We start from the raw sequence: 17,902 nt of genomic DNA, 5'->3' as shown, positions 1-17,902 counted from the left end.
ATGATTATAATTGCTCATTTTAAAAAGACACCGATGTTCATACCAAACCATGTCTCTACAATTATGGCCCTGGAATTTTTAAAGTTGAGTTTAATGCTGAATGTGAACTTTCAAAATGTCATTTTGCCTGTCTTGTTCGATTCAGTTTCAATACCAAGGATCACCTCCATGTGACTGTATGAGAGCCAGCTCTCTCCTCCTCATACCCCCTGTCCGCCTCCAGATCCCCTGCAGGGGCAGTCTACGCCATTCCTCGCTCGCGTAAAGCAGCTTCCCATTGGGCCAGGTTCTGTACAGGAGGATCCTATTGTTGCACACGACGACCAATCATGTCCCAGATTTGCCCCAAAGTGTTGAAATCGGGGCTCATTCAGTCGTGAGATATGTCAGGGGTGCTATTTAAGTTCTTTGTGTATTTTTCTAGTTATACGTCAACCCTGTTATAAGGTTGTGCTGGTAAGTTAGCGTTCTGTGTTTCAAACGTTCAAAGTTCCAAAATCATAGACAGGAATCAAAACTTGATTATTATGAATTATTAGAATATAATTGGAAGGACAGATTCCGTTTCAGGGTGTTACGTTAGATTATATTTTGTTACACACAATGTGAAACGATAAGCAGATGTCGTGCGATTGTATACCAGTTTGCGAAAGCATTTCTCGGTTTGACCGTTCATGGGGGCATGCATTTACTCGACAACATGACTTCCGGGTTAGAAGGAAAAAAACCCGTTTTCTTGAAAGTAATTAGACCAATTTACGAGACAGTGAGTGGCTTGTTGCATATAAGGACAAATTAGCATCGCACATTCCGTGAGATATCAGAACACAGCATGACACTATTAAAGTTTTTGTGTTGGGTGTATCTCGTAACCTTCTCAAAAGGTAAGAGTTATTCACTTTTAAATCTGATCATTGAGTGCAGCCCTAATTGCCATAAAAAGTATTTGATTGTTTGATAAATGGCACAAATCACGTTGACAATACAAAACAATGACCAGATGTTATCAGATGTTGTTCCGATTGGTATCTCAGGTTGAAAATTCACTTCTCGGTTTGGCTGACTATGTGTGTTCAGCGATACCCTGCAACGTGATTTCCGGTTCAGAAGGAAAATATTTGCTTGAAACCAATGTCCATGAGAGTGAGTCACATGTTGTTTAAACTGATTTATTTACACCGCACACTCAGAAAGCCTTACAGTAGCGACCAACTAAAACGTTGTATTCAAACTACGTGAGATATCATGACACTATTGAAGGTTTGGTGTTGGGTGTATCTGATAACATTTTCTAAAGGTAAGAGTTTAAACTTGTCATTCGCTCACACACCCGATCATTAACTACAACCCTAATTAATATGAAACGTATTTGGTTATTCTGCATAAATGGTAAAAATCATGTAAACCCGTGCATGCGTATAGCTTAACAAATAATGTTGCGTGCAACACAGTGTGATGAAGACACATCGCTGCATTCATAAATGGGCGAGGTTTGTCACGTGTTAATCACCAAGTTGAAACTAATGCAGTCGTTAACCGGATATCACAAGAACATATGCCAACAAAGGTTCAATGTATTACACATTACAGGAATACCACGGCCACATATCACTCTCACTACAATCATTATTAGTGTTCTCTGTTAGGAAAGTAGCGTGTTGTACTTGTAGGTTAAAGCCACATTTCCATTTCAGGCGACCGGTGCAAGGACAACCAGCATTGTTCATACTGTGACCAAAGTGGAATTTGCCTCACAGAGTGTGACATCGGGTATTTTGATCAGATGTGCACGTCAGTATGCAGCAAGACCTGCAGAAACCACTCATGCCTGTTGTCAGCTTCTGGCATAGGTGATTGTACTGATGGTTGTGTACCAGGATACCAAGGCCCTAGGTGCAGCACACCATGTGACAGTCCAGGAGGTAACTGTACAGCATGTCCAGGTGGCTGTGATGGAGGATATTGTCAGCTGGGGTCATCCTGTGTGTCTGGATGTGTAGACTCCTACTACGGGACTGACTGTAAGTCGTGTTCCAGTCGATGTAAGTCCTGCAACAGGATGACAGGATCGTGCAGACAGTGTCACCCTGAATACTTTGGTCCACACTGTGGGTATTCCTGTGATCACTGCCTGGGATTCTGTGAACATGGATGCACAGGGGGCTGTCTTCCTGGATTTTATGACACGTTCTGTGACAAGACGTGCAGTGACAAGTGTGGACCAGACCCCAACATCTCTACTGACAAACCTCTACTGGCGCCAAACACAGGAGTACGTGACTGTCACAGAGACAGTGGTGACTGTATCCACGGATGTGACGAGGGATGGTATGGCCGACAGTGTTTTTCTCCGTGTAGTCCGAACTGTGTCAATCAACGATGTGACTCTACAGGTGTCTGTGTGGATGGATGTGTATCTGGACATTTCGGCAGAGACTGTAAACCTTGCTCTGTCAACTGCCTTCACAGCAAATGTCAGTCACACAGCGGGTCGTGTACAGATGGGTGTGCACGTGGCTTCTATGGCGGCCTCTGCCAACACACGTGTGAAGTTTGTCTTGATGGTGTCTGTGATCAGAAGACTGCCACGTGCACTGAAGGCTGTCACCCGATTCGACGAGGGTGTGACTCGACCTGCACTTTCAACTGTTCCATAGCGGATTGTCTATATTGCAACCGTGGTAACTATAATTGATTTACCAGTTTACCAAACTTTGGTTATAAATCAGTACCGTATCCATTTTGTACAGTAAGAAACATAAGAAGCTCAAGTGTCTGTTTTCCCGACAATTGCTTACATTGCATTTAGGCTGAAACAATGCCTTGTCAGGATAAATCTGAGCTCACCATGTTCTATATAAACTGCTCTTATTGTTTAAGGTTAAAACAATCATCAATATATTTTTTTATATTATATTGTCCCACATTGCAGGAGTCAATGACAGCAACATTGTTGACCTGAAGATTGGGCTATCAACGGTGACTTCAATGTTTGTAGTGATCGTCTTGCTGGCTCTATCACGCTTCTTCTACAAGCATTTGAGAAATAAGTAAGTACGATAAACATACATAGCCATTTAATTCTCTTATTACAAGAGAAATATGTATGGTTTGAACTACACTGCCACGCTTTTCTCATGACACGTTCCCTTCAAAAGTAAAAAGTATGAGATAAACAAATATAAGTGTACAGACCGGATTATTAACATTGTAATATAGATGGACTACACATAGAGTTGTGAGCATGTCTTTCTGTACAAAACTAACATATTTCCTTTAACAGAGAGCGCAGAATTCAGAGTATTAATGTAGCTGCAGCGCCAAGCCATGACGACCAGGTGTTGCCGGACTACTGTGAAATCAGAGATGAAGATGTTGCCATCATGTGTGAGCTGCCAGCCATGAACCGAAATGATTCAGTAACAGCGGCTGCTGCCTTGCCTGTTCTGGCAGAGTGCTTTGCTCCAGACTGTGACGATGTAGTCAACGATGTTGCTATAGCAGAGTGGTTTGCTCCAGACTGTGTCGATGCAGTCAACGATGTTGCTACAGCAGAGTGCTTTGCTCCAGACTGTGACGATGCCGTCAACGATGTTGCTATAGCAGAGTGTTTTGCACCAGACTGCGACGATGCAGTCAACGATGTTGCTACATCAGAGCCGTCTGCTGTTGATGACAACACATACACTAAACTGATGCGGAAGGACGATGGAGAACGCCTTGAGAAAGCAGGGAACTATTTGTCTCCAATCGACGACTGATGCAATGTAACCCCTTATTGCAGATACGGAGTTTTGTAAAGGAAGTTAGAACTGCAGTTTAGTAACTGTTGTTACAATATAGAACAGACCTTTACAAAACCCAAATGTAAAAACCAACATTAAGGAAGAACCAGTTAAAGTATAATTATTTTTAACAATTTATGATAGACTAGACCACCATTGCAATCACAACATCTTACCGGTGATTACATATTACTTCATCTTGTATTTAGTGTTTGTGAATTCTAACACTGCGGTCACTGATACGACGAACTGGGAAACTGTCACTGAACTTGCAACTGTGCTTGTAAATCAGCTGCGCTGTGAACGTCCGTGCTAGGTTCATAACTGTCATCGTCCGATTCAGTTAGGGGGGTGTTATAATTCATGAAGTTTATGGCCGGGTTGGTTTTATAACACTATTGTAAGCTGTGAGTTGTGTTAATGACGGTCATCCACTGCAATAATTTGAGTTTAGAGCAATATAGTGTTGGGTTTTATGTTTGATTCTGGGAATCAGACCCACTGTGTCCCTGTATATGTATTACCTCTGACATGAAGACCAGACCACCCCTAGAATCAGACCCACTGTGTCCCTGCATATGTATTACCTCTGACCTGAAGACAAGACCACCCCTAGAATCAGACCCACTGTGTCCCTGTACATGTATTAGCTCTGACATGAAGACCAGACCACCCCAAGAATCAGACCCACTGTGTCCCTGTACATGTATTACCTCTGACATGAAGACCAGACCACCCCTAGAATCAGACCCACTGTGTCCCTGTATATGTATTACCTCTGACATGAAGACCAGACCACCCCTAGAATCAGACCCACTGTGTCCCTGTACATGTATTACCTCTGACATGAAGACCAGACCGACCCTAGAATCAGACCCACTGTGTCCCTGTATATGTATTAGCTCTGACATGAAGACCAGACCACCCCTAGAATCAGACCCACTGTGTCCCTGTATATGTATTACCTCTGACATGAAGACCAGACCACCCCAAGAATCAGACCCACTGTGTCCCTGTATATGTATTACCTCTGACATGAAGACCAGACCACCCCTAGAATCAGACCCACTGTGTCCCTGAATATGTATTACCTCTGACATGAAGACCGGACCACCCTTAGAATCAGACCCACTGTGTCCCTGTATATGTATTACCTCTGACATGAAGATCAGACCACCCCTAGAATCAGACCCACTGTGTCCCTGTACATGTATTACCTCTGACATGAAGACTAGACCAACCCTAGAATCAGAGCCACTGTGTCCCTGTATGTGTATTACCTCTGACATGAAGACCAGACCACCCCAAGAATCAGAGCCACTGTGTCTATATATATATATACATATATGTATTACCTCTGACATGAAGACTAGACCACCCCTAGAATCAGACCCACTGTGTCCCTGTATGTGTAGTACCTCTGACATGAAGACTAGGCCACACCTAGAATCAGACCCACTGTGTCTATATATATATACATATATGTATTACCTCTGACATGAAGACTAGGCCACACCTAGAATCAGACCCACTGTGTGTGTATTGAGACTGTGAATGCTGCTCAAGGAATGAAATGATAGTTGTCAATTGGGTTCTCTGTGGTATTTGTAATTATGAGTGTTATCACGCAGTAGACAGACATATTGTTTCCTAATCCTATCACTCAGCCACGTCTCTGTGGTCCTATGTACGTAGTACCTCTGAAGAGAATCAGGCCCACTGTGTTGTGAGCGTGTTTATCGATCACTTACAGTCTCCGCCACGTGTACAACAGGTTTGAGGGCCGTCTACGTCCCTGCCTCGTCAGTGTAAATGTTAAAATCAATGAAGTTTATGTCCGGGTTACTCCCAAGGTATTTTCACAATGTTTTTTTTTAGTAAGCAGTTACTGTGAGGATTTACCTTTAGTTTTATGTTTTTAGTATTTTTGTGTGCGCGAAAATGTGTTTTTGAGTATTTTTGATTAGATTCTTTTCAGTATTTTGTTCCAATGATGGGATAAAGTTGTAAGTTTGACACGTGTTCTAATGTACAGGATTTATGGCTTTATGGTATAAAACAAACACGATTCAGTTCTGACAGCACTAGCAAGGATTGCTGATTACATATATTATGCTCACTGTTCAGACATTTGTAAATCTTTCCTAAACATCTTGGTTTTTTTGTATCTCATTATGTATTTCTATGTTTTAAGGTCTTTTCAATGGAGTCGATGTACTTTTAAGCTAATAAAATGACTGATGCCAAACTACAAAAGTTCTCCTTAATATTTCTCCGTCTTAATCTGTAACGAACGAAGTGACCGATGGGAACACTGTCCATTTTGCACTAAATATCTTTCTCTCTTTTATATGCATTTCTCACCTTCAGCCGGTTATGTTTTATGTCTAGAATAACGTTCAAAGCATGTATAGTTTGCAAGAAAACAGCCGTGTGAATGTGTTCATTATGCATGCATATATTGCTTAATTCAGTAGATATGCTAATTGGCTTATCAGAGATGTATCTAGAAAAGTGTGGCCAAATGGAATTCATATATATAATATAATATAATAATGTCAGTTTCTATAGCGCAATATCCACTTTGAATGACATGCTAAAGGCGCTTTGAAGTACGTAAGAAAGAGTTTTAGAGGTATCCCACAAGAAAGAGATGGGTATTGAGTAGAGTTTAAAACTTGAGAAATTGTCACATCATAGCAGATTTTCTGGCAGTTGGTTCCATTGGACTGATGTGGGAGAAAGGCCGTTCGCCATAGGTCTTTGTTGTTGTTCTTGGCACTTGCAGCAAGTTTTTGTCTGGCATCACAGAGATGTAGGTGGAAAGTATGGCTTGAGAAGCTCTTGCAGATAGACTGACGCTGTACCCTGGATGCATTGGAATGTTATACACAAGGTTTTGTATGTAATCCTCTCTTGTATAGGTGGCCAGTGCAGGCATCGGAGTATTGGTGTAATGTGTTCTCGTTTGGGGCACATGGTTACAATTCTTGTTGCTGTGTTTTGTACACGCTGTAGTTTGTTAACTAATCCCTTTGGGAGACCCGTTAGTAGAACGTTGCAGTAGTCCAGCCAAGATAATATCAATGGCCTCACCAGCTTGATTGTCGTATCTTTTGAGATCAGCTTGCGGATTTCGATGGTGTTACGGATGTGCATGTACAATGTCTTGGATAGTTGATGTACATGCTTCTCCATTGACAGCTCGTTGTCAAGAGTGGCACCGAGGTCTTTGACTGCAGCACTGAGTGTGATCTCATTGCTTCCTACTCTGATGTTGGTAAGATTGGTCTTATCGCGTCTGTTCATCGGGCCAATAAGAATTGATTCTGTTTTTTCCTCGTTGAGCTTGAGCATATTTAGGTTTTCACGCTTTGCAGCAATCGGCGGTTGTATCCACGGCTACTTTGGCGTCAGCATGAGTTGGCTTGAAACGTGTTTACAGTTGGGAATCATCTGCATAAAAGGTTGTGATTTTCTATCATAGATCCCAATGGTTTCATGAAGAGAGTGAAAAACTGGGGCCCATAAACAGATCCTAGGGGCATGCCATATTTCAGCAACGTGGGTTCTGTCAAGCTGCCATTAATGGACATATTTTGAGATCGATTCTGAAGGTAGGACTGAAACCAGTGGAGTGCTGTGTCACATATACCCATTTCATGCTGGAGTCGATTAAACACTTTGTGGTGGTCGATGGTGCCGAAGGCGCGACTCAAGTCGAGCAAGACCAGAAGCCTGTCTCTGTCAATCTGGCATGTCCCCGCCACTTGCTTTGTAGTTTAGTGGGAGTTATCTTGTTCTCCCTGGGAGTTGATACCATGTATTTGTTCAAGTTTGTGACATTACCACAGTTAGTGCACATAAACTGCACCCATTATATAAGCTAACCCAATGCACGCTTCCTTCTGAGTAACGTCTGTATTCAACAGTTCCCGTAGTCATGATCTCCTTGGGAAAGGTCTGAGCAGCTGAAGCTTGTGTGCTGCACATTTAAAAAAGAGGGGACGACAATATTGCCTTATCTAGCATGGGCTTTCTTTGGGTCAAAATCTACAACTTTTCAAATAGACTCGTACCCATTGAAAAAAACTAGAAGTCTATACTTTTACTTTATCAGCTTTGAAATTATTAACATTTTAGTCGAGTTATCTGTTTGATGAGCTTTACGCGTTACATCTACAGTCACACAAGCGTTAGATCTGTAGACACACGAACGTAAGGTCTGTAGCCACACAATAAGGTCTGTAGACACACGAGCGTTAGATCTTAAGACAAGAGCGTTTCGTCTGTAGACACACGAGCGTTAGATCTGTGGACACACGAGCTTTAGATCTGTAGACAGACGAGCGTTAGATCTGTAGACATACCAGCGATAGATATGTAGATATACGAGCTTTAGATCTGTATACACACACAAGCGTTATATATAGTAACGAGCAGAAAAAATGCGACTTTTGACAAACGTAGTTTCAAAATATATTTACTGATAAATTCAGTTATATTTTTCATACATCCACTCTGGATACTGAAGTTTACATTTATGCAAATCAATAGTCTGTTAGTCCACCGTTTCTCTCGATGCACTGCTGAATACGGCGTCTCATGGTGTCAATCAAATTGTCTATGTAGTCCTGGGGTAGGTCCACCCATATTTGACTGAGCTCTTCACTTACAGGAAAATCTTAACTGGTATCTCACATATGAGATTTAATAAAGTCTTGCACTGTCTTATCAAAGTCTGACTCAAAATGAAAGAGAAAAGTGAGACTGCATCATCAGTTTCATATTCAGATCGGTGCAGAAAGATTCAGAATAACAAAAGAAAGCCTGACTGATGATTTCATACTATCCAGTGGAGAGGCATACACAGATGCAGGCATGAAACGGAGTATGTACAGTAGCGAGCAGAAAAATGCGCCTTTGCATGGACGTAGTTTCAAAATTTATTTACTGATAAATTCAGTTATATTTTTCATACATCCACTCTGGATACTGAAGTTTACATTTATGCAAGTCAATAGTCTGTTAGTTCACCGTTTCTCTCCATGCACTGCTGAATACGGCGTCCCATGCTGTCAATCAAATTGTCTATGTAGTCCTGGGGTTGGTCCACCCATATTTGACTGATGAGATTAGTCCTTCATAATGTGCCACACATTTTCAATTGGGTTCAGGTCTTGTGATGCCGCTGGAAATTTCTCTAAGGTTACATGACTCGTTTCAAACCAGTTACAGGTGTGTCTTGACTTGTGTACAGGTGCATTGTCCTGTAAAGGTTTGAAAGGTATTCCACTCTGTCCTATATGGGATTCCACTATGCCTTCTTGTATAAGTTGATGGTACTTGCGTGAATCCATCCTTCCTGTAATAGTTAGCAGCGGCGTTACCCCGAGTTTGCCTAAACCACCCCAAACCATGACACTGGATGATAACTTCGGAACGATTTTGCAGCTACGTCAACCTCTTGACCTACTCTTTCTTGTGATCCTATAAAACTGAAACTTTGATTCGTCCGTAAAAATCACATTTGAAAAGTCTGTACCCAGCATCTCCCTGCACCACTCGAGCCTTTAATATCCATATGTGCTGTCGTCATCAATGGAACTTTCTTCGGCACTCGCTTGACATATCCAGATTGCTCTAAAGATCTTCCGATTGTCCATTCTGATACTTTAGGGGTTCCTTGACTTGACGCCTTCACAGCAAGCTGTTTTGCAGACCAGTTTGGACACGCCGCCGCGAGACGCGCGATACGTCGTCTGTCATTTGCTTCAAGAGTAGTACGACGTCCCGATCCAGCCTGTCGCTCTGTCCCTAACCCTGCGTCAAATTTCTTCAAATTTCGGTAAACAGAGGCCCGATGCAGACCCGCCAGTTTCACAAGTCTAGTTACGGATGTAATACCTGCTTCATAATATGCCAAGAGTCGATTTCTGTTGTTTTGTAACGTCATGGCAAAGCTTCGGTATCGTCTGCTAGCAACGAGGCCACGTGATCAAGTCATCCCTGAACCCAAGGGAGATAATTCCATACCAACGAGGCAAGCTACTTGCGGCTAGAAACAATGTATTTCGGCTTTTTTGATTGTAGGATCGAGTCTATAGAATAAAGTTTTTTGTCGCATGTTTTCTGCTCGTTACTATATGTAGAATACGAGCGTTAGATCTGTAGACACACGAGAGTTAAGTCTGTAGACACACGAGCGTTAGATCTGTAGACACACGAGCGTTAGGTCTGTAGACACACGAGCGTTAGGTCTGTAGACACACGAGCTTTAGGTCTGTAGACACACAAGCGTTAGGTCTGTAGACACACGAGCTTTAGTTCTGTAGACACACGAGCCGTAGGTCTGTAGACACACTAGCGTTAGGTCTGTAGTCAGACGAGCTTTAGTTCTGTAGACACAAGAGCTTTAGTTCTGTAGACACACGAGCTTTAGATATGTAGACAGGGTAATTAAACTAGGGAAGTAGCATGTCATAACAACTTACAAATAATATCCAGTCCTGTCGATCTTCTGGTGGTCATGCCACCTATATATTTTGAGACATTTAATAAGATGGCTGAATTAAGCTTTTCTATCGGTATCATACTTTTCTACATATCTCAACGTAACATTTATGAAAGAAAGACGCGTAAGATGTTAATCAATAGATGAGACATATTCAACACTTATAACCTATCTTTGAGATGACCCCTTGTGCCTGTAGGCAGCACGTGCATTTCATGCCAGGTGAGCCGACAGTCCGTCGCCATACCTGGCTGAGCGAACTGATTGCCATCTATAGTCAGATCTACTGTTTTCAGCAGCTATTCGTATTTTTTCTAAGTTTTGACCGATTTTACGAGTAAACATGCTTTTCTGGATATCCTATTACGTATCCCACTGAACGCCCAGTTAGTCCGATGTGGGTTATTTCGATATATGCTATTTGCATTTGTGTAAACTTTAGGGATGCGGAGTAACAGCCCAAAAGCAGTTTTTTTTTCTATTTCCGACAGTCCTTTAATACCTCTATATCTCTATTATTAGGCATGTCTACATTATAATTGTCTTTAAAAGACAATGCCAGCATGTTTAAATTATGCTTCTCCATAATTTCAAGTTTGGTGAATAGAACACTTTCCATCTCTGTAACTTCCCAGTGATATAGAAAGTTGTTCTTTCTCTAGAACGTTATTTGAACCTGATTATAATGCGGAGTAACATCCAAAAAGCAGGGTTTTCTTCTATTTCCGACAGTACTTTTTTTTTCTTCTTTTCCTTTTTTAGTTAGTGCAATTTCGTTTTAACTACTTACAACACAAATCTGTCGGAATAATTAAAAAAATGGGTAGATTCTACTATTTCAAGATTATCTTTAGTAGATCTATCATAGTGGCCTCGTCATCATTTAACATAAAATTATATTCTACTTCTTATATCAGTGTAATTAACGCATGAAAAAAACCCAGTGAATTGGATCTTCATTACAATAACCACAAGAAAAAGAGGGATTTGAAGACATAAATGGTTCATATTTATGTGCGTTTTGCTCGCTGTAACGGTTCCTGGGGCGTTAATGGATAATCTGACAAAATCCTGATCCAGAATATATATTTCAGTAGTTGTTACTATTGTTATTATTTGACATATTAATTTGTTTCTTAAAACTACCCAAGGTAGTCGATTCTCTATGATCGGTAAACAGAGAATTTCACAGTCTTACTGTTTCTGGGAGAAATGACTTGGCATAATTTGCACTTTTACAATCGATAGTTTGATGTTTCGAACGTTCTGGGATACCTTAGGAGGGACGAGATTACTGAAATATTTTGAGTTAAATTGTTATTCATTTAATAAACAAAATGTTACTTGTTGGATGTATCTTGCGTGCATAGTGGTTGAAATTTGTCTCATCATAAATTGTATTATGATTCGTACCGCGAATAGCACCGCAATTAGTTCTAAGTACATCAAGATTACGTTTTTCAAGTGTTAGTGCTTGCTGTTTGGTACAGTTCTCCCAAATGTGAAACAATAGTAGAAAATAGGCAAAATAAATTGCTTGTACATAGTTTGTAGGGTTTTACGTGAGAGACGACATGTTAAACTCTAAGACAGTTTACCATGGGTGCAACCTTTTTAGCGATGCAGTTAACATAGTCTGTCCAGGAACAATCGTGCTGCAGAGTAAGTCCCAAATGTTTATTGCTATTAACGTTATTGACATTACTATCTTTCGTTATCAAATTTCTCTTTGGGCTGGGCTGTATACGTGCATCTCATGGTACACAGTGAATGCGTCTAAAGCACTGGATATGTCAGTGGTTAATGTACTGGGCCCATAGCTTGTTTACGTGTTATATGGAAACGAATGAATGAATGATACTTTTCCTTATGCGTTGCTTTCAATATGAGTGGGTATAATGTAAAGCCATGTCACCAAACGCTTTTCGTTACCTTATGGATTTGGCTCCAGGGAAAAATTTAATCTCATTCAACACGACAATGTCAGACCTCGTTTGAATTACTGCATACATGTTACTGCATAAGTTTACATGGGTATATAATATAATAATAATAATAATAAAAAAAATAATAATAATACTGCCTGTGGCTTTGACTCCGAGGTCTGTCATGGTACGACCCTGAACATGTCCAGGGCGTCATGGAAAATGATGCTTTCAAACTTCTTTTGAATAGGCCAATATACAGCCTCAGAAGAATTCCTGCCAACAAACCTGATCTTGTCCTTTTTGATAAAGCCAATGAATTTATTTATGTCATTGAATTTTCTGTCCCTTTTGACAGGAATGTGATTGACAAGATTAAGGAAAAGCATGATAAATATGCAGACCTCGCCTTTGAAATGTCTCGCTTGCATCCCAAGCACACTGTCGTCAGGCTCCCCATTGTTCTCGGTGCCCTTGGTTTGGTACCTCCTGATCTCTTGGCGCAGATCAGGAGAGTGCCCGGGTTCTCCACCGGAAGTACAGCTCTTCTGACACTCTGGGTAATGCAGAAGGCTGCAGTGTTGGGGAGCCTTCATATTCTCCGGAAAGTTCTTGGTGGGTTCGACTAGGCAGCGTTTCCTGGGAGAAGTCTCATTCGCTGTCTGGGCTGCGTGTAGAAGGGGCAAGGGCCCTGAGCTGATGATGAGCCTTACCAGCCTGACTGTGCCAGGATCACCCGAACCCTCTCTGCTGCATACAATCTTTAATCTGTAAAACATAATAAACACAATGGCGGCCATACGGAATTACACTCCAATGTAATGGTGGAATCACATATTCTTTACTTCAAATTATTTCAGATAAAAGGTATACTCATAAAGCTTTGTTTCAACACACGCACATGCACGCATACGCATGCGCACACACACACCACAGGAACACGACCAACATTAGTGCACTAAACTGCTGTCTATAAGTTTTTGAATGTCCTGACCAACCGTAATGTCAGTGTCTCACCACTAGGTGTCTATCAAATGTCAGTGTCCTGACCATCGGGTGTCTATCAAAAATAGTGCTTTGACCACCAGCAGTCTCTCAAGTATACATATCCTAACCACCAGGTGTCTATCGAATTGCATTTGTTTCTCACCACCAGGTGTCTATCAAATTCAGTGTCCTGACCTCAAGCTGTCTGCCATGTTTCAATGACCTGACCAACAGGTGCCTGTCATATGTCGGTGTACTGACCACCAGGTGCCTGTCATATGTCAGTGTCCTGACCACCAGGTGCCTGTCATATGTCAGTGTCCTGACCACCAGGTGCCTGTCATATATCAGTGTCCTGACTACCAGGTGTCTGTCATATGTCAGTGTCCTGACCACCAGGTGTCTATCATATGTCAGTGTCCTGACCACCAGGTGTCTATCATATGTCAGTGTCCTGACCACCAGGTGTCTATCATATGTCAGTGTCCTGATCACCAGGTGTCTATCATATGTCAGTGTCCTGACCACCAGATGTCTATCATATTTCAGTGTCCTGACCACCAGGTGTCTATCATGTTTCAGTGTCCTGACCACCAGGTGTCCGTCATATTTCAGTGTTCTGACCACCAGGTGTCTATCATATTACAGTGTTCTGACCACCAGGTGTCTATCATAATTCAGTGTCCTGACCACCAGGTGTCTATCATATTTCAGTGTTTTGACCAGCAGGTGTCTATCATATTCAGTGTTCTGACCACCAGGTGTCTATCATATTTCAGTGTCCTGACCACCAGGTGTCTATCATATTTAAGTGTACTGACAACCAGTTGTCTATCATATTTCAGTGTACTGACCACCAGGTGTCTATCATATTTCAGTGTCCTGACCACCAGGTGCCTGTCATATTTCAGTGTCCTGACCACCAGGTGCCTGTCATATTTCAGTGTCCTGACCACCAGGTGTCTATCATATTTCAGTGTACTGACCACCAGGTGTCTATCATATTTCAGTGTCCTGACCACCAGGTGTCTATCATATTTCAGTGTACTGACCACCAGGTGTCTATCATATTTCAGTGTCCTGACCACCAGGTGCCTGTCATATTTCAGTGTCCTGACCACCAGGTGCCTGTCATATTTCAGTGTTCTGACCACCAGGTGTCTATCATATTGCAGTGTTCTGACCACCAGGTGTCTATCGTATTTCAGTGTCCTGACCACCAGGTGTCTATGATATTTCAGTGTTCTGACCACCAGGTGTCTATCATATTTCAGTGTATTGACCACCAGGTGTCTATCATATTTCAGTGTCCTGACCACCAGGTGTCTATCATATTTCAGTGTCTTGACCACCAGGTGTCTATCGTATTTCAGTGTCCTGACCACCAGGTGTCTATCATATTTCAGTGTCCTGACCACCAGGTGTCTATCATATTTCAGTGTACTGACCACCAGGTGTCTATCATATTTCAGTGTACTGACCACCAGATGTCTATCATATTTCAGTGTCCTGACCACCAGGTGTCTATCATATTTCAGTGTACTGACCACCAGGTGCCTGTCATATTTCAGTGTCCTAGCATTTTTATAAGTTGGGATAATGTTTCATGTATAATGTTTTCGCTGTCCTCAGTGATCAACTAGGAACCAATTCCATATATGCTATTCTATAATCTGCACCCTTCTTGTTCTATGTGTCCAAAGGTGATATTGACTGTATGAGAAGAACGATGTTATATTTACCGTTAGTAAACGATTAATGAGTCATCATTAAATGTCCTGTCGACAATGTTATGAAAGCAGATTTCCTCGAGAGAGTAATTTGTATTAGTCATGTCTGTCCTGGTGGGGCGGGTGGCGCCATCATATGCACAGCGCAGTACAGTAGGCCCTACTACCAAGGGCAATAGACACTGACGAGTGTACACCGTATTATGTTACAAGCTTTTAGGACATCACACGATGACAGACTGTTATAATGTATCTGAGTACAAAGTTCGCACCTTGTCGTGAATAGGGTTATAATTCATAAACAACGTTCTACACATTGATAAAACACCCAAGTCTCAGACGTGACATTTACACTTGAACCCAGTTCAGATAATTCAATGGAAATTAAATGCAATATTATGAAAGATGAAACTTCTTTCAATTTTCTATTCTGGAATGTCAAACCTGAGTCTCTATTTCAGGAAAATGAAATTGAACCCGAAATGAATTGTAAGTGAATACATTTTATGGTTGGTTTGTTGTTTAACGCCGCACTCAGCAATATCCCAGCTATATGCCGGCAGTCTGTAACTATTGGAGCCTGGACCCGACAACCCACGGATCAACAGCATGAGCATCTATACAATTGGGATACCATGACATGAGTCAACCAAGTTTGCGAACCTGACCATCCGAAACCGTTAGTCGCCTCTTACGACAAGCATGGGTTACTGAAGGCCAATATTCTAACCCGACCTTCATGAGTCATACATCATTAAGTGTTTTGTGTGAACAAATACCTTATGCAGTCATTTCAAATGTTGAGTATGTATGCGTGTGTTATGTCCAGCAAAGTATACCATATATACACTTTAATATTTGTAAAAAAGCACTATAGTTACACATTTGTGTGAAAGGTGTCGATTGTGTTCACACGGGATGCTTTGTGTGTCTGTTGATACTATTTACAAATATATATTTCAAATGCAATATAGACATGATATCACTGCATTCACCAGACATTACTGATTCCATATTGCATACATACCCACACTTAGCACCTATCATCGCAACTTCACAACGACTGGTAAACAACTTTGTCTTTTATGAATAACATGTTATCGGCATTTTGACAGCTTAACTACTGAACACGTGACAAGCAAATGTAAAGTGTGAACACTAAGAAGAGGAGAGCAAGGTTTTAGTGTAGTGTGAGTGAAATGAACCCTTTACAAAAACAATAAATCATCAAAATCGCTTCAACAACGAGCGAACGAAGACAGTAGTTTGTAAAAGCCGTACTCTGTACTGATCTTCTGCATAACATTACAAATATACCGTGTCTGCGACGTTTAGCGTTGTGTAACTTATTCGTCATATGGAGGCACCTTTAGGACAATTGTGCATGTAGCTATGAGAAGACGTGCCGCCACCCTGAATAGTACTATACTCTTTGTCCAGAAAATGTATACATGTACCAGTTCAGGTATAAAAAACAGGGGTGTATTCTCACTACAACACGTAGCTCTCTTGATTCCATCTGCGAGATTCTGACTTGGTTTCTGTAGAACCCGAAAACGCCATGACATACCATTACATTGACTACGTTCTACAGTTTACAGTGGTGTCATCGTTCAGCACAATTATCATTGAGGTACACAGACCAAGATCATGTTCAACACGACATACATGGACATTATGACCCCCTGTGAAACTACGTCAATATCAAGTATCATGTGCACACACCGCACGTTGACAAATTCTTTCTCAAACTGATACATAAAAAAGTGTAATGAAAATCTCCTTTCAGACATTGGACGTTCACTTGCAAATAAATGTAAATATCTCTGAAAACATAAAACACTTTTCAATATTTCCGGAAAGAGAAACAGAAACATAAAATCATTGATGGTTTGTTTTCCTTCAGCTGGTCCAAAGACGATTTTCAAAGTCAGCTCAGTAGCTTGAATATATGCTGGGTCAACTACATGAAATATGTTTGGTCCGAGACATTTCATGTTCTCTCTACCAGTATGACAAAATTTCCGATACCAATTCCCATAATTAAGGAGTAAGTGAACTTGGTTTTACGTAGCTTTCAGCAATATTCCAGCAATATCACGGCGGGGGACACCAGGAATGGGCTTCACATCTTGCACCCATGTGGGGAAACGAATCCGGGTCTTCGGCGTGATGAGCGAACGCTTTAACCACTAGGCTACCCCACTGCCCCTAATTCAATGAGGTTGGACCCGGTATTGTTGCCTTTCACTACGCCTTGTTTGATTAGAGCGACACACAGAAATTCGATTTGGTTTTCCCGGGGAGTGCCTGAAACTCGGGCCATGAAAAGTCGGCCCCGACAGGACCATCGGGTAATACTAAAAGTGGATTGCAAAACATTAAATGGAATCTTGGTAGATACACTTCAAGCATTCATAAGTGTATAGTTTGAATCAAAATGTATATTCAAAATGACATAAAAGGCAAAAAATGATTATATACAGAATTTCCGTAGAAAAGATTATAGGAAAAATCCTTGGTAAAAAGTCATTTAAGAGTAAAAACTGATTTAGTTATTTATTTGACAAGATTGACATCATAAAATGAAAAAAACAACATGAAGAAATCAAATCCCTTCAAACCTAGTTTTAAGCCTTCAAGAGTTATGTCCCCTTCCAATATATCGATCGATGATGTTATCTGTATACCCCGACAGAAACGGGTTGAGTTTAGTTTTACGCTGCTTTTAGCAATATTCCAGCAACAACACGGTGGGGAGATCAAAACTGGTCTTCACACATTGTACCATGCGGGAAATCGAACTCAGTTCTCCGGCATGACGGGAGAACGATTTTAACCACTGTGCTGAGTCAGGGCATGTTCCCATTTCGCCTACAGTCTCAAAACAACAATTCATGGTCTGGTGACTGTTATTTCATGCATGAGTAATATATGTACCCCCTTCATATATAAATGGAA

General features: G+C 41.3%; 3 protein-coding genes across 4 annotated transcripts in view; 1 reads left to right on the top strand and 2 right to left on the bottom strand.

Annotated features, from left to right (window-relative positions):
* LOC124257273 (protein draper-like) overlaps positions 1 to 17,902 on the bottom strand; it is a 200,260-nt gene that overhangs the window by 17,058 nt on the left and 165,300 nt on the right. The gene's annotated exons all lie outside the window — the stretch shown is intronic.
* Positions 1 to 17,902, bottom strand: part of LOC124257271 (platelet endothelial aggregation receptor 1-like) — a 57,122-nt gene that overhangs the window by 10,484 nt on the left and 28,736 nt on the right. The window lies entirely within an intron of this gene.
* Positions 1,665 to 3,921, top strand: LOC124257264 (multiple epidermal growth factor-like domains protein 10). Of its 2 annotated transcripts, none has more exons than XM_046691282.1 (3): positions 1,665 to 2,681; positions 2,933 to 3,050; positions 3,293 to 3,921. In XM_046691282.1, exons 1-3 carry the CDS (start codon positions 1,784 to 1,786, stop codon positions 3,759 to 3,761), a joined length of 1,485 nt encoding a protein of 494 aa, XP_046547238.1. In that variant the 5' UTR covers positions 1,665 to 1,783; the 3' UTR covers positions 3,762 to 3,921. The 2 variants fall into 2 exon arrangements, with proteins under 2 accessions (XP_046547238.1, XP_046547237.1); XM_046691281.1 differs by having other exon boundaries at positions 3,284 to 3,921.

This window comes from Haliotis rubra, unplaced genomic scaffold (assembly GCF_003918875.1).
Source record: "Haliotis rubra isolate DU_JTF1 unplaced genomic scaffold, ASM391887v1 Scf655, whole genome shotgun sequence".
NCBI lineage: Eukaryota > Metazoa > Mollusca > Gastropoda > Lepetellida > Haliotidae > Haliotis > Haliotis rubra.
Note: the sequence above shows the minus strand (reverse complement) of the source record. Positions and strands in the feature narration are given on the sequence as shown.